Source organism: Tupaia chinensis, unplaced genomic scaffold (genome assembly GCF_000334495.1).
Source record: "Tupaia chinensis unplaced genomic scaffold, TupChi_1.0 Scaffold000250_1, whole genome shotgun sequence".
NCBI lineage: Eukaryota > Metazoa > Chordata > Mammalia > Scandentia > Tupaiidae > Tupaia > Tupaia belangeri.
The window spans coordinates 723,934-745,342 of record NW_006159730.1 but is presented as its reverse complement, the minus strand read 5'-3'; the positions used below and the strand labels follow the sequence as shown (position 1 = coordinate 745,342).

Below are 21,409 nucleotides of genomic sequence, written 5' to 3'. Positions count from 1 at the left end.
CAGTGTATTTTGGATGGAAAATTCATTGGTGTGTTGTGATGGTGTATAGTGAATTAAGGTAGAAAATAAAAATTAAAAAAAAAAATTAAAAAAAAAAAAAAAAAAAAAACAGAAGCAGGTGAAAGATGCGCAATTTCAGACATGCGGAAGAGGTCTACAGGAAGCAACCCCAGGCTAAGGAACGAAGCGAATGTGTTAGGTCAGAGTACTGTGGCCTGGGGCCAATCAGGAGGAGCACTGGGAAGGAGGGAGAGGAGAACAGTGCTAAACTTGGGTTCTAAAATTATATTTAATTTTAAAACACCATCAGTTGTAAGTTAATGCCCTTACTGTACATACTCTTAAGAAAAATTACGTTTTGGGCCAGTCAGTGGCATGGTAGTTAAGGCAGTTAGATCCCACAGAGACGACTTCCTGGTTCAAGTCCCAGAACCGGCAACTTGAAAAACATACTGGGCACATGTGCGTGCATGCCCAAAATCCCAGGGGGAGAAATGGAGAAGGGACTGCATCATGGCCATCCCCTCTGAGGGCTGCTTTCTCACTTTCTCTCCATATCTCTGGCAAGCACATGTGGCCATAACAAAAAAAAAATTTCATAGCAAAATGTTTTTAAAAGACACATTAAATTTTCATTATAGGGTGTCTAATAGGAGACCCCACATAGAGCTGAGACATATTCAGTCTAAGAGCAAGCAAGACCTGAACACACATATGGAAAGGTAGCAAGTACGTTCCTGACCTTGGCGTTGAGTGGCTGGGAGGAAGAAAAGCCTCACTAGGGAATTGAACCAGCAGCCAGCGTTCCTGCAGGTTTGCAGCTGAATCCAGTGCAGCTCAACCTCTCAGGCAGAGAAGCCAGTAGGACTTCTCAGTTTGGTAGTGTCCCCAGGGGAGAGAGAAGAAAATGCAGCTTCTTTTTGGAAGAACTCAACTCCAGTCCAGGCTGACAGTGATTGTAAAATGTGAACGATTTTAAAGATATTAAAAGATTCTCTTTTTTTTGGAGGGGGGCATCTTAGCAAGGGTAAAACAGACCAACTATAGTGCAGGCCTACCTGAGGCAGGGGTGGGGCAGGGCCAGAGTAGATCAAGAAAACACTTCAGGAACAGAGCAAGTGAGAGGCAGCGATGCTGTGTGTTTCGTAGGGGAAGTCGAGGGTGGTCCAGGGTTTTCCAGCTGAGCCAGGAGTTAGAAAACCAGACCTGTCAGGATCAGCAGTTAGTATGGTGGTTAAGGCGCTGGACTCCCACATGATCAATCCCAGTTTGAGTCCCAAGCCCAGCAGCTTAAAAATCACACTGGGCATGTGTGCATGCGTGCCCAAAATCCCAAGAGGAGAATGAAGAAGGGATTGTGGTATGGCCATTCTCCCCAGGGAGTGACTTCTCAACTTCCCTCTCCTGCCTCTGACTCTCTTAGGCAAATATGTGCGCCTTATGATTTAATAAAAAAAAAAAAAACAGGGGAGGGGGCAGATTTGTCATTCATTCCATAAATAGTTGGACACTTGTCCTACCAGACACTGCGCTGGGAGCTCAGGAAGCAGCAGAGAACACATTCGGCTCCAGTGCAGATGCCATCTGGGTCAAAGCCATTCTTGTTATGCACCTACGCATGCACTGTAGGGCGGAGGCAGCAGGATACAGGTGCGAATGTAGCCCCAGACACTCCTGTGGGGACTTTATAACCAGGCGGGGAATGCAGTTAGGTAACAGCACATTAGCTACCACGACTGGCTTGGAGAGGATGGGCGAGGGTCGGGGAGAGCGGAGGAGCCGAGCCCAGTGTGCGCAGGGCACAGAGTGGCTGGCTGGACCACCAGGGGGCATCTAGGGCGTAGAAACAGATGGACTCCAAGGGGACAGGACATGACGGGCCTGGGACTGGGAGTCAGGAGCAGCTGCAGATACTGGCTTAAACCTGGAGTTTAGGACCTTGACCCCAGCAACTGCGTGGAGACTGGTTTGGCAGACAGCAGGCTGGGGCCAGGAGACCATCTAGAAGGCTGGATTGGACCAGGGTAGGAGCAGCTGTGGAAATGAAGCCCCAGGAAGGACAAGTCCGAGGAAAATGACTGGTGGCTCCAGTGAGAGAGATAGGAAGGGAGAACCAGGTTTCAGGAGTGAATAATGATTGTGCTGGGCACACGTGGAACCTGGGGCAGGTGCCCAGGTCACTGGGTGCAGCTCACAGCTGAAAGCTGAGAAGATGGATCAGCCCATGGCCTGGAGGTTAAGGGAGCCAGATCCTACAGAACTGACAGCAGTTCTAATCTCAGTTCCAGCGACTTGAAAAACACATCAGACACAGGTGTTTGCATGCCTGAAAATTCCAGCAGCGTGGAGAAGTGGAGGAGAGGGAATTATGGCATAATCTACCCCATTAGAGGGTGCTTTCTCCCTCTCTCTCTCTCTCTCTCTTTTTTTCCAAACTGCATAAGAATTTTTTTAAAGAATTATTTATTCAATTTTATTTATTATTATTTTTAATTTGGCCAGAGAGAGGTAAAGTGAGAAAGCAAGCCATTAGTTCCGGGACTCAAACCATGGTTGGCCATGTAGGAGTCCAGCATCTTAACCACCACACCACCTGCCAGCCCCATCTCCAGATTTTTTTTAAGAATAATTTATTTAATTTTATTTGTTATTATTTTTAAAATTTGCTATAGGGTGCATGCACTCAACAGAGAGCAAGCGAGAGAGGGAAAGTGAGAAAGCAAGCCACCAGGTCTAGGACTCAAACCATGGGCAGCCATGTGAGAGTTCAACACCTTAACCACCATGCCACCTGCTGGCCGCCCAATTCCAAATTTTTAACCTAATCATGTCTGCAAAGTGCCTTCTCCCGTGTAACAGTCCCACAGAGCAAGGGTGTTTGGGGAAGGCCATTACTCAACCTCCCACAGCCACCAGAGTTTGATGTGTTCCTTTGACTGGGAACCATGGTGAGCAGAGAGCCCCAGGGACAGGTGGCAGACGTATGAAAGCAACATGCTGTCACATCGGCGTTACATGCTTCTATCAAAAGCTTGGGCTGACTGTCCAAGGCAATTCCGACACAGATCCCGCTTGCTGGTATCCATAGTTCCTCACTATCACTTCTTTGTCCCCCGTGGACCTAAAGGCAGACCGAGGAGGTTAACCTGTAGTGTTTCTCTCACCCATGTCTCAGCCGCTGTCAGCCAATCCAGCGGACTCGCAGCCAAATTTGTCATCCACTGTCACATCCCTCAGTGGGGCTCTGACAAATGTGAAGAACAGCTCGAAGAGACCATCAAAAACTGCCTGTCAGCGGCCGAGGACAAGAAGCTCAAGTCCGTCGCATTCCCACCCTTCCCCAGTGGCAGGTAAGAGGCAGTTCTGCTGAGCTGAGTCTTCCCACTCGTTCCCTGGACCCAGCTGTCCCACATCTGATCTGGCCGTTCCCATAAACATGACTGATGGCTGCCAGCACAGCCAAGTACGTTGACCAGGAGATAGACCAAGAAACCCAGTTGCCATCCTTGAAAAAGGCCCAGCCGTGGTAGTGCTTGCCGCTAAGATGCCATATGTCACAGGCTGGGACACAGGTCCAGGTTCAACCCTCAGTTCAACCTAAAACCCAGCCAAGGAAGTATGCACCTATAATCTCAGCAGCTCGGGGAGGCTGAGGAGGAGGAGTGAGCTGAAGGCTGTTCTAGGCAGCATAGTGAGACCCTATCTGAAAAACAGTCAGGGAGAGTGGCACATGCCTGAGGCCCCAGTTACTCAAAAGACCTGCAACGTATGAGGTTCTGTCTGAAAAATAAATTTAAAAAAAAAAAAAAGAAAGGAAAATATGGAGATGGAAATGGGAACCAGCAGGTAGCATGGTGGTTAAGGTGTTGGACACTCGCACATGGCCAACCACAGTTCAAGTCCCGGACCTGGTGGCTTGCTTTCTCACTTTCTTTCTCTCTCTGGTCAAATTAAAATAAATGGGTGAATAAATAAATAAAATTAAATAAATAAATTTTAAAAAATATTGAGAAAGGGGCCCACTGGACTTTAGGACAGCAGGTCCCCCATTTCTGGGCCAACTTCTCTGTCTCCTTGATACTCTTCCTAGGCCCAGGGAGAAAGGTAACTTCAGGGGAGGAACAGGAGGCAGGAGCAAGGTGGTATGTTATTTTTTGAGAGCCTGCCATGTTCAAAGCCCACATTCCCACCAGCTATCCATGTCTGGAGCACAAGATCAGAAAACAGTCTCAAAAATCTCACTACTAGTGGCCAGCAGGTGACATGGTGGTTAAGGGTGCTGGACTCCCATATGGCTGACCACAGTTCAAGTCCCAGACCTGGCGGCTTGCTTTCTCACTTTCCATCTCTCTCCCTCTCTGTCCCTATATGACCAAGTTAAAATAAATAGTTTAATAAAACAATTCTTGGGGGGAAAAAAATCTCACTACTCAAAGTGTAGTCTATGGACCAGCAGCAGTGACATCACCTGTTAGACTTCGGGAATCGCAGGCTCTACTTCAGATGTCCTGCTTCAGAATCCCCGGAGGATTACAGTCAAGCCAGGAGGTTGAGGCTTTGACGGGTATACCCAGAGGACTAAGGGGTCTCACGAGGGCTTTTACAAGGAGGGTAGGGGCAGTGATCGTTCTGCTTGTCCAGACCTCAGCTGGGCATCGTTTCAGATAAGTAACGAGAACGTCCACTCCTATCATGTTCCTAGCCAAGCAACTCACTCTTCACTCATTTTGAGATTGGCCCTCTGTAACACAGGTATGATTTCTGGCTATCTTGGGGAGGCTACGCAGGAAATAATGAAGCTGGGCTTCTCTCGTTATCCTATCTCATCTTAGGCAAGCAGAGCTGGGTCTTCACAGGCCAGCCCAGGGGCACTGTGGGGTGAGCTTTCTTTCACTGGTGGGACCACAGGCAGTGATGTTCTGGAACCTTCATGTGAAAGCGAGAATTCATATTAGGTGGCCCATCTTGGACCTTCCTCAAGGTCTTGGTGGCTGACCCCAAGTGACTACTACGGCTGTCCTGAGGGCTGGTGTCATGGCCCAGCCTGGTTAACAGCACTATCAATGGTTCTCTGGAGCTGGGGGACCTTGGCAAACTTTCACCAACCCAGTCCTGCTCAGTCACTGCTGCTGAAATGACACTGGTATGTCCAAATGAATTAATGCAAGAAATATGAAGTGCATGAAAAAGGAATTATGAAGATGAGCTTTTGAGCATACATTTTTGCCCTTTAATAAACTATCTGGGTGACATGGAAACCAGTACTGAGGGAGCTAATTAAACCTTGAGTTCCCTTTTTTTTTAGAGAGAGATTTTTGCTATAGGATACATGTGCTCACTGGAGAGAGAGAGAGAGAGAGAGAGAGAGAAAGCAAGAAATCACCTAAGGAGAATGGCCACACCACAATCCCTACTCCTCCATCCTCTTCTCGGGATTTTGGGTACACATGCACACATGCTGGGCATGAGTTTCAAGTCAAAGGGTCCAGGACTAAAACAGTGGCTGACCACATGGGAGTCCAGTACCTTAACCACTATACCACCTGCTGTCCCCTAGAGTTGTTTTTGAAGACCTATTAAATGCTGAATTGCTAGCTCGACTTGAGTCAGGGAACACAAATTCAAATACAGGGCACAGATTCAGATATAGGTCACAGCCAGCCCTGTGATGTTGGCTAAAACCACAGTGCCTCTGAGTCAGTGTGATGCCACATCCCCTGCCCGCCTCTTTCCGGGCTGTCCCTGTGACTAAGGTCAAGGTAGACCATAGTGGACCAGCCTTGCACACGCTGAGGCCCCCATGCAGTCAAAGCAAGGGCTGAGGTCCAAAGTATGGAGTCACGTTGTCCTCCTAGGCTGAGGGGAGAGTTACTTCCGTGGGTTTGTTCCAGGGACCAAAATGATGCTGGATCTTCTTTTTGCTTTGGGACAGAAACTGCTTTCCCAAACAGACAGCAGCCCAGGTGACCCTCAAAGCCATCTCGGCCCACTTCGATGACTCGAGCGCGTCCTCGCTGAAGAACGTGTACTTCCTGCTCTTCGACAGCGAGAGCATCGGCATCTACGTGCAGGAGATGGCCAAGCTGGATGCCAAGTAGCCGGTGCTTCCCGGCAGCGGTCAGAGGCACGAAGTCACAAGAGTGGGGTTTTATTTTTCACAAGGAGAGCAGGAGGGTGACTGCAGGGGAGTGGAGGGCGGCTGAAAGGGAAGCGGGTAGCAGAGGCTGCGGGAGCAGGTCCTGCCCAGGGAAGGAGCCCTCTGTATTTTATATCCTCATCAAAAGAGCCTCAGTCTGTAATTAAGCAGGTCTCCACCAGGGGTTTCTTTCCATGTGTTTCCTTCCTGTTGTTTTAGAACTTTTTAAGAAAAAAACAGACCTCATTTTAGATGTATAGCATTGACTTTTACACACACACCACACAAAAAATAATAATCCTTTTAAAATTCTTATATCTTCTGTTCCTCCTTTTTCCAAGGGAAGAGGGCATAAAAGGGGCTCGGGCTCTGTCGGTGGTCTGTGTTCTACGGTGAGGAGAAGAAGGAAAAGACGGCTCACTGGTGCTTTTCTCTTTGTTTGGTGCCCCCCACTCCTCTGTAATATTGTAACTACTCCTACAAAGTTTTTGCTTCAGGCTTTTGTTTTGTTTTTTTAAAGAAAAAGAAAATGAGAGGAAAAAATAAAAGATCCAGTGTCTTTCTTACAACATACTCTTTTATTGCATTTTTACTTTGGAAATCCATGACCCCGGGAATGGCTACCTCTAGACTGTCAGAAGTCACTAGAACAAAGCCTGCTGCTGCTAGCGGGCTGAGATTCCCGCCATGCCGGGCCCCAAGTCGGACAGCACCAAGGCCTGTTTCTCAGGCCGCAGGTCCTGCTCCTGGGAGGGGCGGGCCTATAGACACGTCCCGAAGAACAAAGCCTTGGATAAAAAGGTACAGGAGGGGTAACCATGCTCTGGGAAGAAGGTATATTCTCACTTAGGCCTAAGCGACACAATGGCCCAGACTTAGGGGTCACAGCCCAGACAGGGGGCCACAGCCTAGACAGGGGATAGGCTGAGGACCCCAGTGAAGCTGGTGTCCTGAAGACTGTCCAGATACCCAGGGTCCACCATCAAAAGCTGGCGGGGGAGTAGGAAGATGAGGGCAGGGCAGTCAGGGCCTGTATCTGTTCAGACGAACTCAGCAACCACTTCTGCCATGGAGATTCAAACCAGGTGATCCAGAACAGGCTTCTCCCTATCAGAAGGTCAGTTGGTGGTGCACATGACTGCCACATAGCTAGGACTCCGGAAAATGACACTGGGTAGCCAACAAATCAGAAGCATGAAGTCCCTCCAGACCCTGCTTCTTACCACAGCATCAGCTAGGATTTTGTCACTTACAAGTATGCCCATGACAATGACCTGGAGATACAGTGCTGAATGCCCCTCTGTCTCCTGCAGGCGACCCAATACCAAGGAGCCTGGTCTCTCGGATGCTGCTTTAATGCCTCCAAGGCTGGCAGGCCAGACTTTAGTCTTACCCGTTAGCTTTATAGAACCTCACAATCTGAGGATGGCCACAAGGAGGGAAACTTTGATTCGTCTTAAATGGAACCTATGATATACAGTTAGGATCTAACAATAGAAATGTGGAAAGGTCTGCGAAGATTAAAAGAATATTAAGGACGAACCCTGAGTAAGGGAGTTCGGAACTGGGCTGCTATTAACAACCTGGCTGCTGGAGGAGACATGGTTTCCCCACCCTGGAGGTGAGGGGAGAGGTTCGGAGTGCAGGCCATTTCCACCCCGGCTCCCCAGACTCAGGGGTATTGCTTTCAGACTTTGCCTCCTTCCACTGATGGAGGCCACCCAGAGCCCCGCTCTCTGCCCTCTGAGACCTCCAAATGTCCCCGGCCCAGGTACACAAATGCGCGCACATACACATCCGAGCAGCCTGGGGTGCAGAAGGCCAGCTGTGCCTCCTCAGGACCATCCAGCTAACATCCCACACCCCACAGCTGCAAACACATCTTTGCAACCCAGGGGAAAATGCCCTGGGGGCTGTCTTTTTTTTTTTTTAATCTTCCTCTCCTTCTTTCTATCCCCTCCCCCCTCCCACTTTTAGTTTTACAGTTGTGTATCCAGTATCCAGTCACTACGTCGTTGGCCTCTTACTCTAGAAGAGAGCTTCTGCCCCCCCGGCACTGCCAGGTGGTGCCCTCTGGCAAGCAGTCCATTCACCACCTACAATGGCACCTGGTCTCGACCAGGCCTCCTCATCAGGGTGGGGACTGCCTCATGGTCTTCCAGCTTGTGGAGACGAACAGGTCCCGGCTCTTGGCCAGCCGAACCATGAGCCGACCCACGTAGAAGCCACTGATCTGGCCCACACCGTCATTCCTCCCCATGGACAGGAGGAAGGTCAGCGCACCTGCAGGCAGAGACAAACACCAATAGCACCCCATATGGCATCCTGGCCTACAATCCCAGGGCGCAAACTCCTCCCAAGGTCTGGCTCAGGACTTTGAGGAAGATGAGGAAGTCCTGATTTACTTTTAAAGAGCTCTAGGGAAGGGACCAGCAGATGGCATAATGGGTTACATTGCCGGACTCCCACATAGTCAACCATGGTTCGAGTCCTGGACCCGGCTGGGTGCATGTGTGTATGTTCCCAAAATTCCAAGAGGGTAATGAAGGAGAAAGGATTGCAATGTGGATATCCCTCATGGTGGGGAAGGTGATTTGTCACTTTGTCTCTGTCTCTCCGGCAAGCACATGTGTCCTATAGCAAAAATCTCTCTAAAAAAGAGCTCTAGGGGGATGTTTCTGTCACCAGCTTTGAGTTCATTCTAGGGGGCAGTTATCTTTTTTTTTTTTTTTCTTTTTTTAAATTTACCACAGGGCGTGTGCACTCACCAGAGAAGGAGGGAAGGAGGAAAAGCACCCCGGCAATGGAGCATGGTCACACCGTACTCCCTTCCCCTCCATTCTCCATCCTATCAGAATGTGCCTGGTATGTTTTCCAAGCTGGCAGGGCTGGGATTTGAATCATGCAGTCATGCTGAATCCGGCTCCCTTAACAACTAGGCCGCGGGGTCAGCCCAGGGTCAGTCATCTTAGCCCAAATTATCTTCCCCATATCTAACCTTTTAATGCCTTTTTTTTTTACACCCTTTAACTCTTAAAACTATGAAGTCCATGGGGCTTCCCTTACCTGGCTTGTAGGCCTTCAGGGGCCTCTGTTTCATGGAGTTGACGATGTTGGTGACAGCAACGTTGGCATGGAGGCCAGCATGATAGGCCATCTTGGGCTCCCGCACGTCGGCACAGTCACCAATGGCGTAGACGTTGCTATAGCCCTCCACCTGGAGGTACTCGTTCACTCTCAGAGCACCATTGCTGGCCAGTCTATTCTCTGCCAGACAGAACAAGACCAGGACCAAGGCCCTAAGCTGCCGTGCTCGCCAGCCACTGAAAGAGGTGAGGATAGCTCTGGGTGCTGGGTGAGTCACCTTCAAAGGTACAAGCTAATAGTCAATCGTCCCACCTCATCTATTCCTGCCGGAAGTCCCCATCTCAGCAGTCTTTCAGCAAAGGTAAGGCTACTGGTTCCTGAGTGGACACGGATCAAAATACCAGCAAGTGTCTTTTGACATGTATAACATAGGGCTGCAAGTTGGGGTAGCGGTTAAGGAACTGGACTCCCACATGGTCAATCATGGTTTGAGTCCCAGACCCGGCAGCTTGCTTTCTCCCTCTCCCTCTCTTTCTCCTATTTCTCTTTGGTAAGCACATGTACCTGATAGCAAATTATAATGAATAAGAATAATAAATAAAATTAAAATAAATAATTATTTTTAAAAATGTAATGATTAGTGTAATGACTTTAATTTCCTTTTGAACATAGATCAGTTTTTTTTAAAAAAAAACTTTTTTTGAGAATTATTTTATTTAAATTTATTTATTTATTTCATTTTAATTCGACTAGAGGACAGAGTGAGAAAGAAGATAAGTAAGAAAGCAAGCTGCCAGGTCCAGGACTCCAACCATGGTCAGCCATGTGGAAGTCCAGTGCCCTTAACCACCAAGTCACCTGCTGGTCCCTTTAAAAGAGAATTTAAACAAATTTATCTTTGAAAATACAACATAAAGACAATTAGGTTCTGGATTCTGGGACTTCTGTCCATTATAAGCTCACACTCCCACCCCACAGTAAGTCTGGACTGGCTTCCTTCTTCTGGGATTGGATAATTACCTCCTACTGGACACAGGAGCCCCATGTTGGGAAAGGGAGTGAGTGATGGGGGTGTGATGACTCAGCAACCACAGAGGCTGGCCACGGAGTCTCCCATTCACACACAGAGGCTCAGATACATATCAGTGTACCACCTCACATTTCATTAGCTAGTTAAACATTGAATTTTTTATTTTTTAAAGAAATATTTATTTATTTAATTCCATTTGTTATTATTATTATTATTTTTAATTTGGCCAATGAGACAGAGAAAAAGAGAAAGTGAGAAAGCAAGCTGCCAAGTCCAGGACTCAAACCACAGTTGGCCATATGGGAGTCGAGGGCCTTAACCACATCACCTGCTGGCCCTAAACACTGAGTTTTAAATAGGAGACTAGGGGCCGGCCTTGTGGCCTAGTGGCTAAGGGAGGCGGATCTCACATGGCCTACCATGGTCTGAATCCTGGCCCCAGCAGCCTGAAACACAGTCCAGGTACATGTGCATGCATACTCCAAATCCCGACAGGATGAAATGGAGAAGGGATTGAGGTGTGACCATGCCACATTGGGGGTTGCTTTCTCCCTTTCCGTCTTTCTCTGTTTCTGTAAGAAACAGAGTGTAAACACACTCTCTGGCAATAAAAAGAGAGAGAGGGAGGGAGGGAAAAGGAAGGAAGGAAAGAAGGAAGGAAGGAAAGAAAAGAGGCCCTATTATTGCCCTCACTCCCCACATGGTCATTCCAAGTACAAATGGCCAAATGTTTGAATCTGGATTTGGAGAGAGCAGCCTGACCCCAAATTTCCTGTGCATCCAGGAAAGAAGGAAAGTAACACAACACAGATCCTCATTGCTATGAAACCTGTTCCTACCTTTACCACCAGGGATAGTCCTGATTTTAGAAGATTCTGGTCTCCTTGGTCATCTTGAGCTAAGGCACCATCACAGCTGAGGAAAGCTCAGCAAGAATGAACCCTAACTCAAATTTACCGTTCAATGTCACCAATCAGAAGAGAGCATGCTGGGGTAAAGAGGGAAAGGGGGCAGGTTTTGGTTGCTGGAGGCAATAGCTGCCGGGTATTCTCAGAGAGTGCTGGAGAATGGGGTGGGGGGAGGCAGCCTGAGAAGGCCCCAGAGAGGCCCCTGCTCACCAAATGCATCCCGGTAGGCAGAGCTGTTGACCTTGATACCATTGCAGAGAAGCACCAGGTTGGTGGCCACCTCCGTGCCTTTGTCCGTCTGCACTTTGATGTACTCTCGATACTCATTGAGAGGCAGCTGCTCCAGGTTGATCACCCGCTCACCTGTCAAGGGGGGGGGTTCGATGACCAGGAGGCCAGCAAAGGGTTGGTACCTCATTGAGCAGGACCCAGGTCAATGCTGGTCCTGGGGAAGGCCCAGGTCATGGTGGCCCAATTGCTCCACTCCCATCTTCCCACCATACTCTGCCCTCAGTCTACTCTGCTGCCCCAGTCTGGACATCTGGCCCCAAGGGATCCAACTAGAAGACAGTTCTAGGAGGCCACAGGAAAGAAGCAATACTGAGTTTGTCAAGAAGTTCTGGGAAAAGCTTTTCACTGGAAAACCTCAACATACCTCTGTGAATGTCAGCTATACCATCTTAACTAGGCAGGAAGGACCTAGTTAAGTGGTCTTGCTTTCACCTTTTCTGTGGTTGACTCAATGCCACCAGCAAAGGTGAAAGCAAGAAAAGCCAGAGGAGTCAGTTTCCCATACTCACTGCCTGAAAGTAAAGGGGATGACAGTACTCCATAGCCAGTCATCAAAAGGGGCTGTGACAGCTGCCAGGGACCTACATAGAGCAGATGCCCCATCCCCTCCCTACAAAAAATGGGGAGGGACTGGATGGGTGGTGGTACAGCAGTAACGCAATGCTCTGACCCATATCGGAAGTTCTGGGTTTGCATCCAGAGACCTCCGCAAACACACGGGGCACACATGTACCAGGAACGGTACATGGTGGATCACAGTGTGAATACCTTGTTGGGATGCCTGTCTCTGTCACTCTCTTCCTTTCTGTGTCACTCACTTATGGGGAAAAAAGTGAAGTAAACTTTTTTTAAAAAAGAGGAAGCCTAGTGTTGTGAAGTGTGGGAGTTGCACCACTGGGGCTAGAGGCCCACTTCTAAAATACGGAGAGGGTCTCCCTTCCTCCTGCTCTGGACAAAAGCTACACTCCTCACCACTCTCCAAACACAACAAATAAACTTATTCCCTCTACTACAGAACATCGTAGTTCAGGGCAAAACCTTTGTTCAACACAATGGCTGAGGCATCACTGCCTCCACACGGAAATCCTGTGAGTCCCAGGGCCCCTGTCCTGCCTGAGGACAGACCCTCCCACTGGGCCAGGCTCTAGTGGGCCTTGAGGTGGAAGACCTCTTCAGGCTCAACCCCAGGAGGCGGTGGGTAGAGAGAGCCTGGGGTGGGCCTTACCAAGCTGGAGACCAAGCCTGCAAGCCCACCTCCCCAGGCCAGGGGTGTGGGGCAGGGAGAACAAGTTACACATACTCAGCAGCAGCTGCACGCCCTTCCGGAGGAGGATCTCCTTCACTTCCTGCCGGACACAGGGCAGGAGCTCTTTGTCAGCCAGGGGTACTTGGGAATGAATGAGGGTGACCTGGAGACAAATGACCACAGGGCCTGAGAAGGAGCCCAAACTACTCACATGAACACCTACCTGCTCCCTTGACTCAAGTTTACAAATGAGGAAACAGGCCCCAGAGAAGCAACCTGCCCAATGCTGAAACCAAGTAGTGCTGAGCTGGGCCCAGCCCACATCTCCCCTTTAGTCTCCCCCTCACCCTGAACCAGAGGACCCCCAGTGTCCCACAACTCCACAACCCCTGCCTTACCTAGCATGAGCTGGAAAAGGATTTCCAAGCATCATTGGGCACTTACAATTATATGATAAATATATATAGAGAGAGAGGCCATTGGCATCCCAACTATAAATCAGGCTGATGTTGACATTGAAGCTGGTTCTAAATGAAGCGCCTCTGGACACGTGTACTGCTGAATAGGTCAGCACAGGAAGTGGGAGGCAGCCTGCAATCTAGCTCAAAGCCTGGGCTTTGAAATCACACTGACCCCCAGGCTGAAACCCCATTGCTTACACCCAGACATCTCCAGAAGACTCAGTAAAATGGGTACAACAGCTCCGCTCATAGTTTTGAAATGATGAATGAGAAACTATGTACAAAGCACCTAACTCAGCACATATTAAGTCCTTAAGAAAGTATGACTGCTACACTACTCTTACTTATCTAACTGTAAATAAATGGTTATTTCTCACTGAGTTACCTGACCTTATTATTATTTCAGACACATATTAAGTCCTTAAGAAAGTATGACTGCTACACTACTCTTACTTATCTAACTGTAAATAAATGGTTCTCACTGAGTTACCTGACCTTATTACTATTTCAGACTGATCTTTGCCCCTATGAAATAAGAATAAATACACACACACACATGTGTACATATATATGTACACACACACACACACACACACACACACACACACATATATATATATAGAGAGAGAGAGAGAGAGAGAGATCTGTCCCTGGTTCCTAACATAGCTCCTAAAACCCTTATAGTGAGCTACCAGGTGACATAGTGGTTAAGGCAGCTGGACTGCACACGGTCGACTGTGCAGAGTCCTAGACCCAGCCGCTTGAAAACCATGCTGGATGCATGTGCATGCATGCCCAAAATCTTGAAAAGATAAATAAGAAGAAAAGATGACAGCATGACTGTCCCCCATGGGGGTGCTTTCTCATTTCTTTCTCTGTCTCTCTGGCCAATGCACGTGCAAACAAAAAAAACTTTTTTAAGTATAGATAGGGGTGCTAAGGAGAATCATTTATTCTAGTATTTAGCCTTTGGCCCAGATTCTGACACGGAGCACCTGAGTGACAGGAATATGTGACACAGCTCCTAAGTTCCTTAGAATTTCCTGGGTGACAGGAGCACCTTTTGTTCCAATGAGGAGACTCTTGGTGGGCTCCTGGATAACTTCAGGGTGGGACCTGGTCACCAGAAAGATCAAGCCATGACCACTGGGTTATCAAAAAAGTCATAATGCATTTTTCTATGCAAAAATGTGTCATGACTTTTCCGACAACCCCAATAGATGCTTAGAACTCTCCGTTCTAAGCCCCGTCCTTCAGCAAGGGGAGAAAAGCTGGAGACTAAGATGATAATCCCGTCATTCCTATGTGATAAAGACTCCATACAGACCTCGAAAGAATGGGGTTCAGAGAGCTCCCAGGTTGGTGGGCATGTCCACATGCCAAGAGAATAGAGTACCCCAACTCCATGGGGACAGAAGCTCCAGGTTTGGGACTCTTCTGAACCTTGACCTATGTACCTCTTATCTGGCTGTTCATTTGTATCTTTTAAAATATCTTTTGTGGGGCCACCAGGTGCTGTAGTGGTTAAGATGCTGGACTCCCACATGGCTGACCGCAGTTTGAGTCCTGAACCGGCAGCTTAAAACTCTTGCCAAATGCATGTACATGTGTGCCCAAAGTCCCAAGGGGAGAACGAGGAGAAGGGATTGAGAAGTGGCCATCTCCCTAGGGGTTATTTCTCACTTTCCCTCTCACTGTCCCTGTTTGGCAAAGGCAGGCACCCTATGGCAAAACCTAAAAACAAAAACAAAACCTTAGAACCAGCAGATGACATAGTGGTTATGCCGCTGGACTCCTACACGGCCAATCACAGTTCGAGTCTGCTGGGCACATGTGTGTGCATGCTCAAAATCCAAGAGGAGGATGGAGAAGGGATTGCAGCATCTCCTCTAGGGGGTCATTTCATATCTTCTTTCTCTCTGTCTCTCTGGTGAACACACACAGCCTATAGCAAAACTTTCTCTCTCTAAAAAAATCCTTTGTAATAAATCAGCAATAATAAGTAAATTGTTTTTATGAGTGCTATAAACCTCTAGCAAATTATCCTTCCTGAAGACAGGTTCATGGGAACCTCTGACGTCTAGCTAAGTGGGACAGAGCTGCGATTGGTGTCTAGATGGGAGCAGTCTCGCAGGACCGAGCCTCTGACCCATGGCCTCCATGCTAACTCCAGTTGGTGTTGGAACCGAATTGAACTGAATTCAACACCCAGACGGCGTTGAAAATCAGTGAAAAAAAATCCATACATCTATCAAAGAAATGTGAATGTGGGTATAGAGAAAAAGGCTAGTTTTTCCCCATACTCATAGATCAAAATGAACAAGCTTTATATCAATTATTCATAATAATTTTCAACAATCTTTCTTCAAGAAACATCCATGTAATTAAATGAGTCCATATTGATTTTCCTTTTGAAAATTAATCTGCTTTTCCCTAGGGAAAAAAGAGCCAAAAAGGGGCTCTGTGTGGTTCTCAGAGGTGGATCTGGCACCAGCTGCAAACAGTCTGGTCTAGAGGACCCATAACGATGACCATCACCCAGCCCTTGCCAGGCCTGTGTCGCCTGCCGGGATTTCCCCTTTCTCTCCTGGCTGCCAGGCAGGTTCTCTATTCCTCGAGCACTAGAAGAGAACAGGGCATGGAAGACAGGGCCTTGTTCACCTTTACACCGCTGTGCCTAGCACGATGCACAGTGCATGTCTGTGAGGGGGCTGAAGCTTTCAGTGTGTTAAGATACACTGAAATCACATGAACATGGGGAATGTAAATGAGTACAGACACTGTGGAAAACAATATGGAGTTTCCTCAAACATTTACAAATAAAACTACCATCAAGTATCCTAAAATGGACCCAGAACTGAAAGCCACTGGTCTAACCACTGGTCTATGCACTCTGCTGGGTGGTGCTGTCCCTCATCACAGGAGATGTTTGGCCAGGTCTAGAGATGCTTGAGTCGTTAAGACTGGAGAAGAGACAGCTACTGGCATCTAGTGGGTAGGGCCTGGGGATGCTGTAAATGTCCCCCAGGGGAGATGACAGCCCTTCCACAACAAGAATGATCCAGCCCTAGGTGTTCATGGTGCTGTTAAATCCTGCCATAGTCTTATCCACCTATTTGACAGATAAGAAAACTGAGGTCCAGGTGGGGTGTGTCTGGGGTCACACTGGGAGCATGCCCAAGATCCCAAGAGGAGAATGGAAAAGAAGGGAATGTGGCATGGCCATCCCCCCCAGGGGTGATTTCTCACTTTCTTTCTGTCTCTTTGGCAGGTGTATGCGACCTACAGCAAAAATCTCTCTAATAAAAAAAATAAATAAAAGATGAGAGCAGGTCTATGTACACTGCACCTTCCTGTGTGCAGAAGGCACTCCTGGTCAGCTGTTCATCAACACAGCCGGTCAAGGGCTGAACTCCCAACCTGGCTGTCCCCACAAGGACCCAAAAAGCCAACTGAGGGTGTCTTTGTCCAAGCTGATTGTCAGCAAGTAAAGAAAAGATCATCGAAGTCTACATTTCTATAACGAAGGAGACACTTTCATAAGGTCCCTCCCTGGGCCTGAATCTCCTGGATGGCCCAGAGGGCAGGAGCACGTGCTGGATGAGGACATACCCTGAGCAGCACCATGTCACCAGGTGCTGCAAGATCCTGGCTTTCTCGGGGAAACCCCCACAGAATCCCACTTTGGCACAAGATGGGAAACGTGCTCCCTGTTGATGTGAGTGAAGCTCTAGCATCCCGGGCCCCAAACACATTCTTTTTTTTAGAGGAATTTTTGTTATAGGCCGCATGTGCTCACTGGAGAGACTGAGACAGAAATCGAAAAATCACCCGCCAGGGGAGTTGGCCACACCGCAATCCTTTCTCCTCCATTCCCCTCCTATGGATTTTGGACCCGCGCGCACACATGTCTGGCATGAGTTTTAAGATGTCGGGTCTGGGACACGAACTGCAACTAGTGATGTAATCATTATGCCATCTGTGGTTCCAGATTCCTGGTGTTTGTTAGCTAGGAGAAGCCAAGTACTTAGGGTCCAAAGCCAAGGCAGCTGTCTCACCTCTTTCTCGGGGTACTCCGTTTTGATCTCTGCTGCCATCTCCACTCCCGCAGAGCCTCCTCCCACTACCACGATGAACTGTGAGCGCTGGACCTGGAGGAGATGTAAAACACACCTGTACACCACCCATCTGTTGGCTCAGCCTACGGTGCAGGATCCTTGGCCAAGGAAGGGCAGAGAACCTTCCCAAATCTAGAGTTCAAGTGTGCTTCCTCCCAGCCTCTCAGAGTTTCCGTGAAAACTGACAGGCCGCTGGTGTAGGCCTGCTCTACAGGACACCGAACCCTAAAGCAAGGGAGGAGCTACGGACATGAAGGGTCCCCAGAGATGAGCCAGTGCAACATGACAGGTCCAAGGTCACCTCCCAGGAAGGTCTCTCCCTAGTGCTCTCGCACCCCACGGTTGCTGTCAGCAGCTCTGAAGCCCTCCTAGGGAGTCTCTGTACTACAGCCCAGCAACACCAGAGCTGTCTCCCAGCCTGCTGTCCCTGTCTCGCGCCCATCAGCAGGCGGCTCACCTGTCTCACCATGTCCTCATAGGCCTGGATGGCGGCCTGCTGGCTAGAAACCTCATTAAATTTGCCAGGAAAGGGCCCGGTGCTGCCGGTGGCTAGAATCAGATGTGAGAAGGGCAGGGCCTGTGAGAGACAGAAGGAAGATGAAGGTAGGACAGGGTGGGGAGGCCTGGGCTTCTGCTTCCAACCCCAGGCCCTCATCAGTCAAGGAGCACCAGGTGGAGGAGGCCCTCCCGGGGTGCACCGAGGCAGCCATTTGAGAGGAGAAAAATTGCCAAACTTGTTAGGCTGAGTGATGGCACCAGAACCAGGGAAATACCTAAAGGAAGCAGCTTCACCTCCTGCCTGAAGAAGGTCTGGGCAACCAGCGCCATCCAACACTGAAATGGGAGGGTGAGCTCTCCACAGCAGGAGGCAGCTCCCGAAGGAAAGCAAACTGCCCCCGGAGTGGCCAGCCTAAACTGGATCCTAGCTCCCCATGTGGAGCTAGCTGGGAACTTCAGGGGTGTTTCAGAATAACCCTCCTACCTCCACCAAATAAAGAAAAGGAAGGGAAGGGGTGGGGTGAGAGAAATAGAGGAAGGAAGGAAGGAAGGAAGGAAGGAAGGAAGGGAGGGAGGGAGCAGGGAGGGAAGAAGGGAGGGCAAAAGGAGGGAAGGGAGAAAGGAAGGAAGGGAGAGGAAAAAAGGAAGGAAGAAAGAAAAATCTTGTTTGGAGCCTAATATATAACACTGACTAAAACAGAGCTCCTCCAAAGGATGGGAGACCAGAGGATCTGGACTCTCCTCGGCCTCCACTTCCTCCCTGTAGCCCTAAGATGCCCCCATGGACTATCCAGAGCTCTGAAAAGCATGGCGCAAAACCCCAAGAAGAGGAGGCACTCAGTAACCCTTCCAACCAGGAGATTCTCCAACCCTAACACTGACTCAAGGAGGACTGGTTCACACTAAGTCACGTGCTCATTGCAGACAGGGATTGTATGTCCTTTTTCAATATCCTCCCCCACCCTCAGCCGTGTGTGCTCAGTCGGGAGCTGAACTGACGTGTGGGCTGACGGCAGCTCATCCATGGAGCTCATCACTGAAGGTACACAGCAGGCACCAAGCTGTCTGCATGGGGGAAGAGGAACACTAAGACAAGTGACAGAGGACCTCCACCCTCGGTGACTTCTCGGTCCAGGGGTACAGGCCATGTTTGTACCTAACTTTGACTCTAGACAGTGAAGAGGGCCCCTGTAGGCTGGCCAGGTCTGGAACTCATCTGGGATTCTGGCTTTCAGGGGTGAGCTCTGGGCTGAAACTGCCTGGGTTCAAATCCTGACTTAGTATCTCACCTGCTGTGAGATCTTAAGCAAGCAAAGGGAGGCTACACTACCCACCTCACTGAGTCCTGGTGAACCCAAAATGATATTGATATAAAGGCTTAGGACAGTGCCTGGCATGCAGGAACAACTCAAGAAGTATCTGCCACCCTGTTCTTGTGGTTGTTGTGTTCAGACCTTTGTTTAAGAAGAATTGGCTCTCTGCCCAGCACCAGGTGGGACTTAGTGGTCACAAATGGTACTCTGACCCTACAGGAGACATCCCAGGCCCTACGTGGGATGTCCTGCAGCCAGTTGAGGATGGCCAGCCCCACCATGTTCACCTCGCCACTCTGCAGCAACACCGTCTGATTCTTCAGGTCTATCCCCACCACCAAGCCCTGCCGGAAATTGTCCTTGAAGGTCACAGAGTAGGAGATGAAAGTCTTTTTGGCAAACCCTGGGGGAATAGAAAGAGAAGAGGTCACAGTGCAGAAATGGCTACCACAGAAAGCTAGAGTAACTCATGACCTTTCCCTAGCTGCATACCAAGGGAGGCACCCTCAGTCAAAGAGCTGGACCAGCAGATTACCTGGAGCCCCCCAACCCTATGGTGCCAATCTGGGCTCAAGTCCTCAGAAAAGCTTGAATTCTAACTTCTGGGGCCTCGTTATGATAGTTGCATAACACCAGCGATCTTGAGGGGCTCCAGAAAGTGTTGGCTGGTGGAATTCAGACACCTGACCCTAAGTGGAGGAAACCATGCCCAGTCCAGAAATCGGGACCCACAGTGGTGACAAGACCATTCTGACAGAGACAGCCCCAAAAGCAGCACATACCACTCTCCACAGAAGCCCGGAGCGCTGCCACGTTGTGGTGGAAGGAGTCCTTCATGTCCACCAGCATGAAGGGCACGTTCAGCGTCTGCAGCTGGCTGGCCGCCGCGATCCCACCGAAGCCCCCGCCCACGATCACCACATGCAGTGCACCCGTGTCCACTGAGACCTGGGACCCCATCTCCAACCAGGCACTGCTGGGAAGGGAGAGGAGACCACTCAGAGTCTGGGGGCTGCAAGTGCAGGGACAAGCCCACAGCAAGAGGCCCCAATGCCAATGAACAGATCTTTTAAATGAGGTCAATCCTTTATTATTGAAATTCCAATGTTGTTAAATTAAAATTAAATTCAGAAGGAGTAAAGAGTATCCTACATCCACTTCATCCTCTAGCCACCCAGCTCCCTTGTCGAGAGACATCCACTCTTAACCAAGTTTGTATGAATCCTTCCAGAGAGACTCTACGTACTGACAATCATGATTATTTTTCCTCATGTTAAACAAACTGCTCTGTACTTTGTTTTTGCTCAATATATTTCACTAAAAATTTAAGTTTTGTTTTGTTTTGTTTTTACCTTCTCCATGAGTGAGAGAGACAGGAAGAGAGAAATACAGAAAGCAAGAGACAGTACCTCCAACAGGGTCTTGAAACCACAGTCCACCTCCAGCCTTCAGGCCCAGATCATGGACACACTTGTGCCTAGTGTACTCAGGGATGCCCTTGGACTTGAACTTGGAACCTTCCCTTGTGAGTCAGCCTCACAGAGCATCACATTTTACCACCTGCTTACCACTTGGCACCTCTAACCAAAGACTTTTAAAGAAGGAGGAAATGTTCACTCAACCAAATACATTTATTGAGGCACTATCTGATACGCTTTGTGCTGTGGATCCTGTAGTCAGATAAGCAGGTAGGTCCCTGCCCTTATAAAGGCAGAGCTTAGAAAGTCAAAGGGGCAGGTAGCTAGCATACAGGACATGGGAAGCTGGGCAGGTGTACAGTAACAAGGAATGGTGGGCACACCTGTGAGGAACTGGCAAGCCCCGGCCACATCTAAAGGAATGGGGGAAAGTTCTCTAAGCACTGCACTAAGCGAACAAACACCCAACCAGATTCTACTGAGCTTATGGGGCACCAGCTTAAATCCCAGGTCTAAAGAAGTCACTTAGCAGGTAATGTCAAGCATCCTACAAAACCTGGCTTCGCTCCAGTTTGACCGTGTGCCACAAAAGACATGTGTCAGCAACTTAATTCCCAGTGCAAGGGTTAGGAAGTGGGGCCTAAGGGAAGGTGTTTAGGTCATGAGGGCTCCACCCTCACGAATGGATTACTGCTGCTTATAAAAGAGCTTGAGGCTACTATTTGATCTGATTTACATTTTGCCCGTCCCCCCCCCCCCCCGCCCAAGTTCATCCATTTATTTCTTCCATGTGTGAGAGAGACAGAAGAAGAAACAGGGAGAGCATCCCCAGGGGCCTGATGCCGCCATCCACCTGCGGCCTCAGCCGGCCCAGATCGCAAGCACAAACACACCTGGCATACT

General features: G+C 49.1%; 2 protein-coding genes across 4 annotated transcripts in view; one reads left to right on the top strand and one right to left on the bottom strand.

Moving 5' to 3' along the window:
- Positions 1-7,820, top strand: part of MACROH2A2 (macroH2A.2 histone) — a 59,069-nt gene extending 51,249 nt beyond the window's left edge. The window contains exons 8-9 of the mRNA XM_006148922.2: positions 3,176-3,350; positions 5,933-7,820. Of these exons, the coding sequence (XP_006148984.1) occupies positions 3,176-3,350; positions 5,933-6,098 (341 nt within the window). The 3' untranslated portion in view covers positions 6,099-7,820. The remainder of the gene's footprint in view (positions 1-3,175; positions 3,351-5,932) is intronic.
- On the bottom strand, positions 6,692-20,093 carry AIFM2 (AIF family member 2, ferroptosis suppressor). Of its 3 annotated transcripts, XM_006148921.3 has the most exons (8): positions 19,871-20,092; positions 19,376-19,491; positions 17,735-17,854; positions 17,218-17,310; positions 12,753-12,861; positions 11,372-11,524; positions 9,203-9,403; positions 6,692-8,419 (listed from the first exon to the last, which is right to left on the bottom strand). In XM_006148921.3, the coding sequence occupies exons 1-8, from the start codon at positions 20,046-20,048 to the stop codon at positions 8,268-8,270; spliced, it is 1,122 nt and encodes a 373-aa protein (XP_006148983.1). In that variant the 5' UTR covers positions 20,049-20,092; the 3' UTR covers positions 6,692-8,267. The 3 variants fall into 3 exon arrangements, with proteins under 3 accessions (XP_006148983.1, XP_014443452.1, XP_027627840.1); XM_014587966.2 differs by lacking the exon at positions 17,735-17,854 and having other exon boundaries at positions 19,871-20,093; XM_027772039.1 differs by lacking the exon at positions 9,203-9,403.
- Between the last annotated feature and the right edge of the window lie 1,316 nt (positions 20,094-21,409).

Coding starts and splice junctions, on each gene's coding strand:
- AIFM2 (XM_006148921.3), bottom strand. CDS start 20,048: ATGGGGTCCCAGGTCTCAGTGGACACGGGTGCACTGCATGTGGTGATC. Junction 19,492..19,870: donor CCGGGCTTCTGTGGAGAGTG/GTATGTGCTGCT, acceptor CTATTCCCCCAG/GGTTTGCCAAAAAGACTTTC. Junction 11,525..12,752: donor GGGCGTGCAGCTGCTGCTGA/GTATGTGTAACT, acceptor CCCCCTTGACAG/GTGAGCGGGTGATCAACCTG.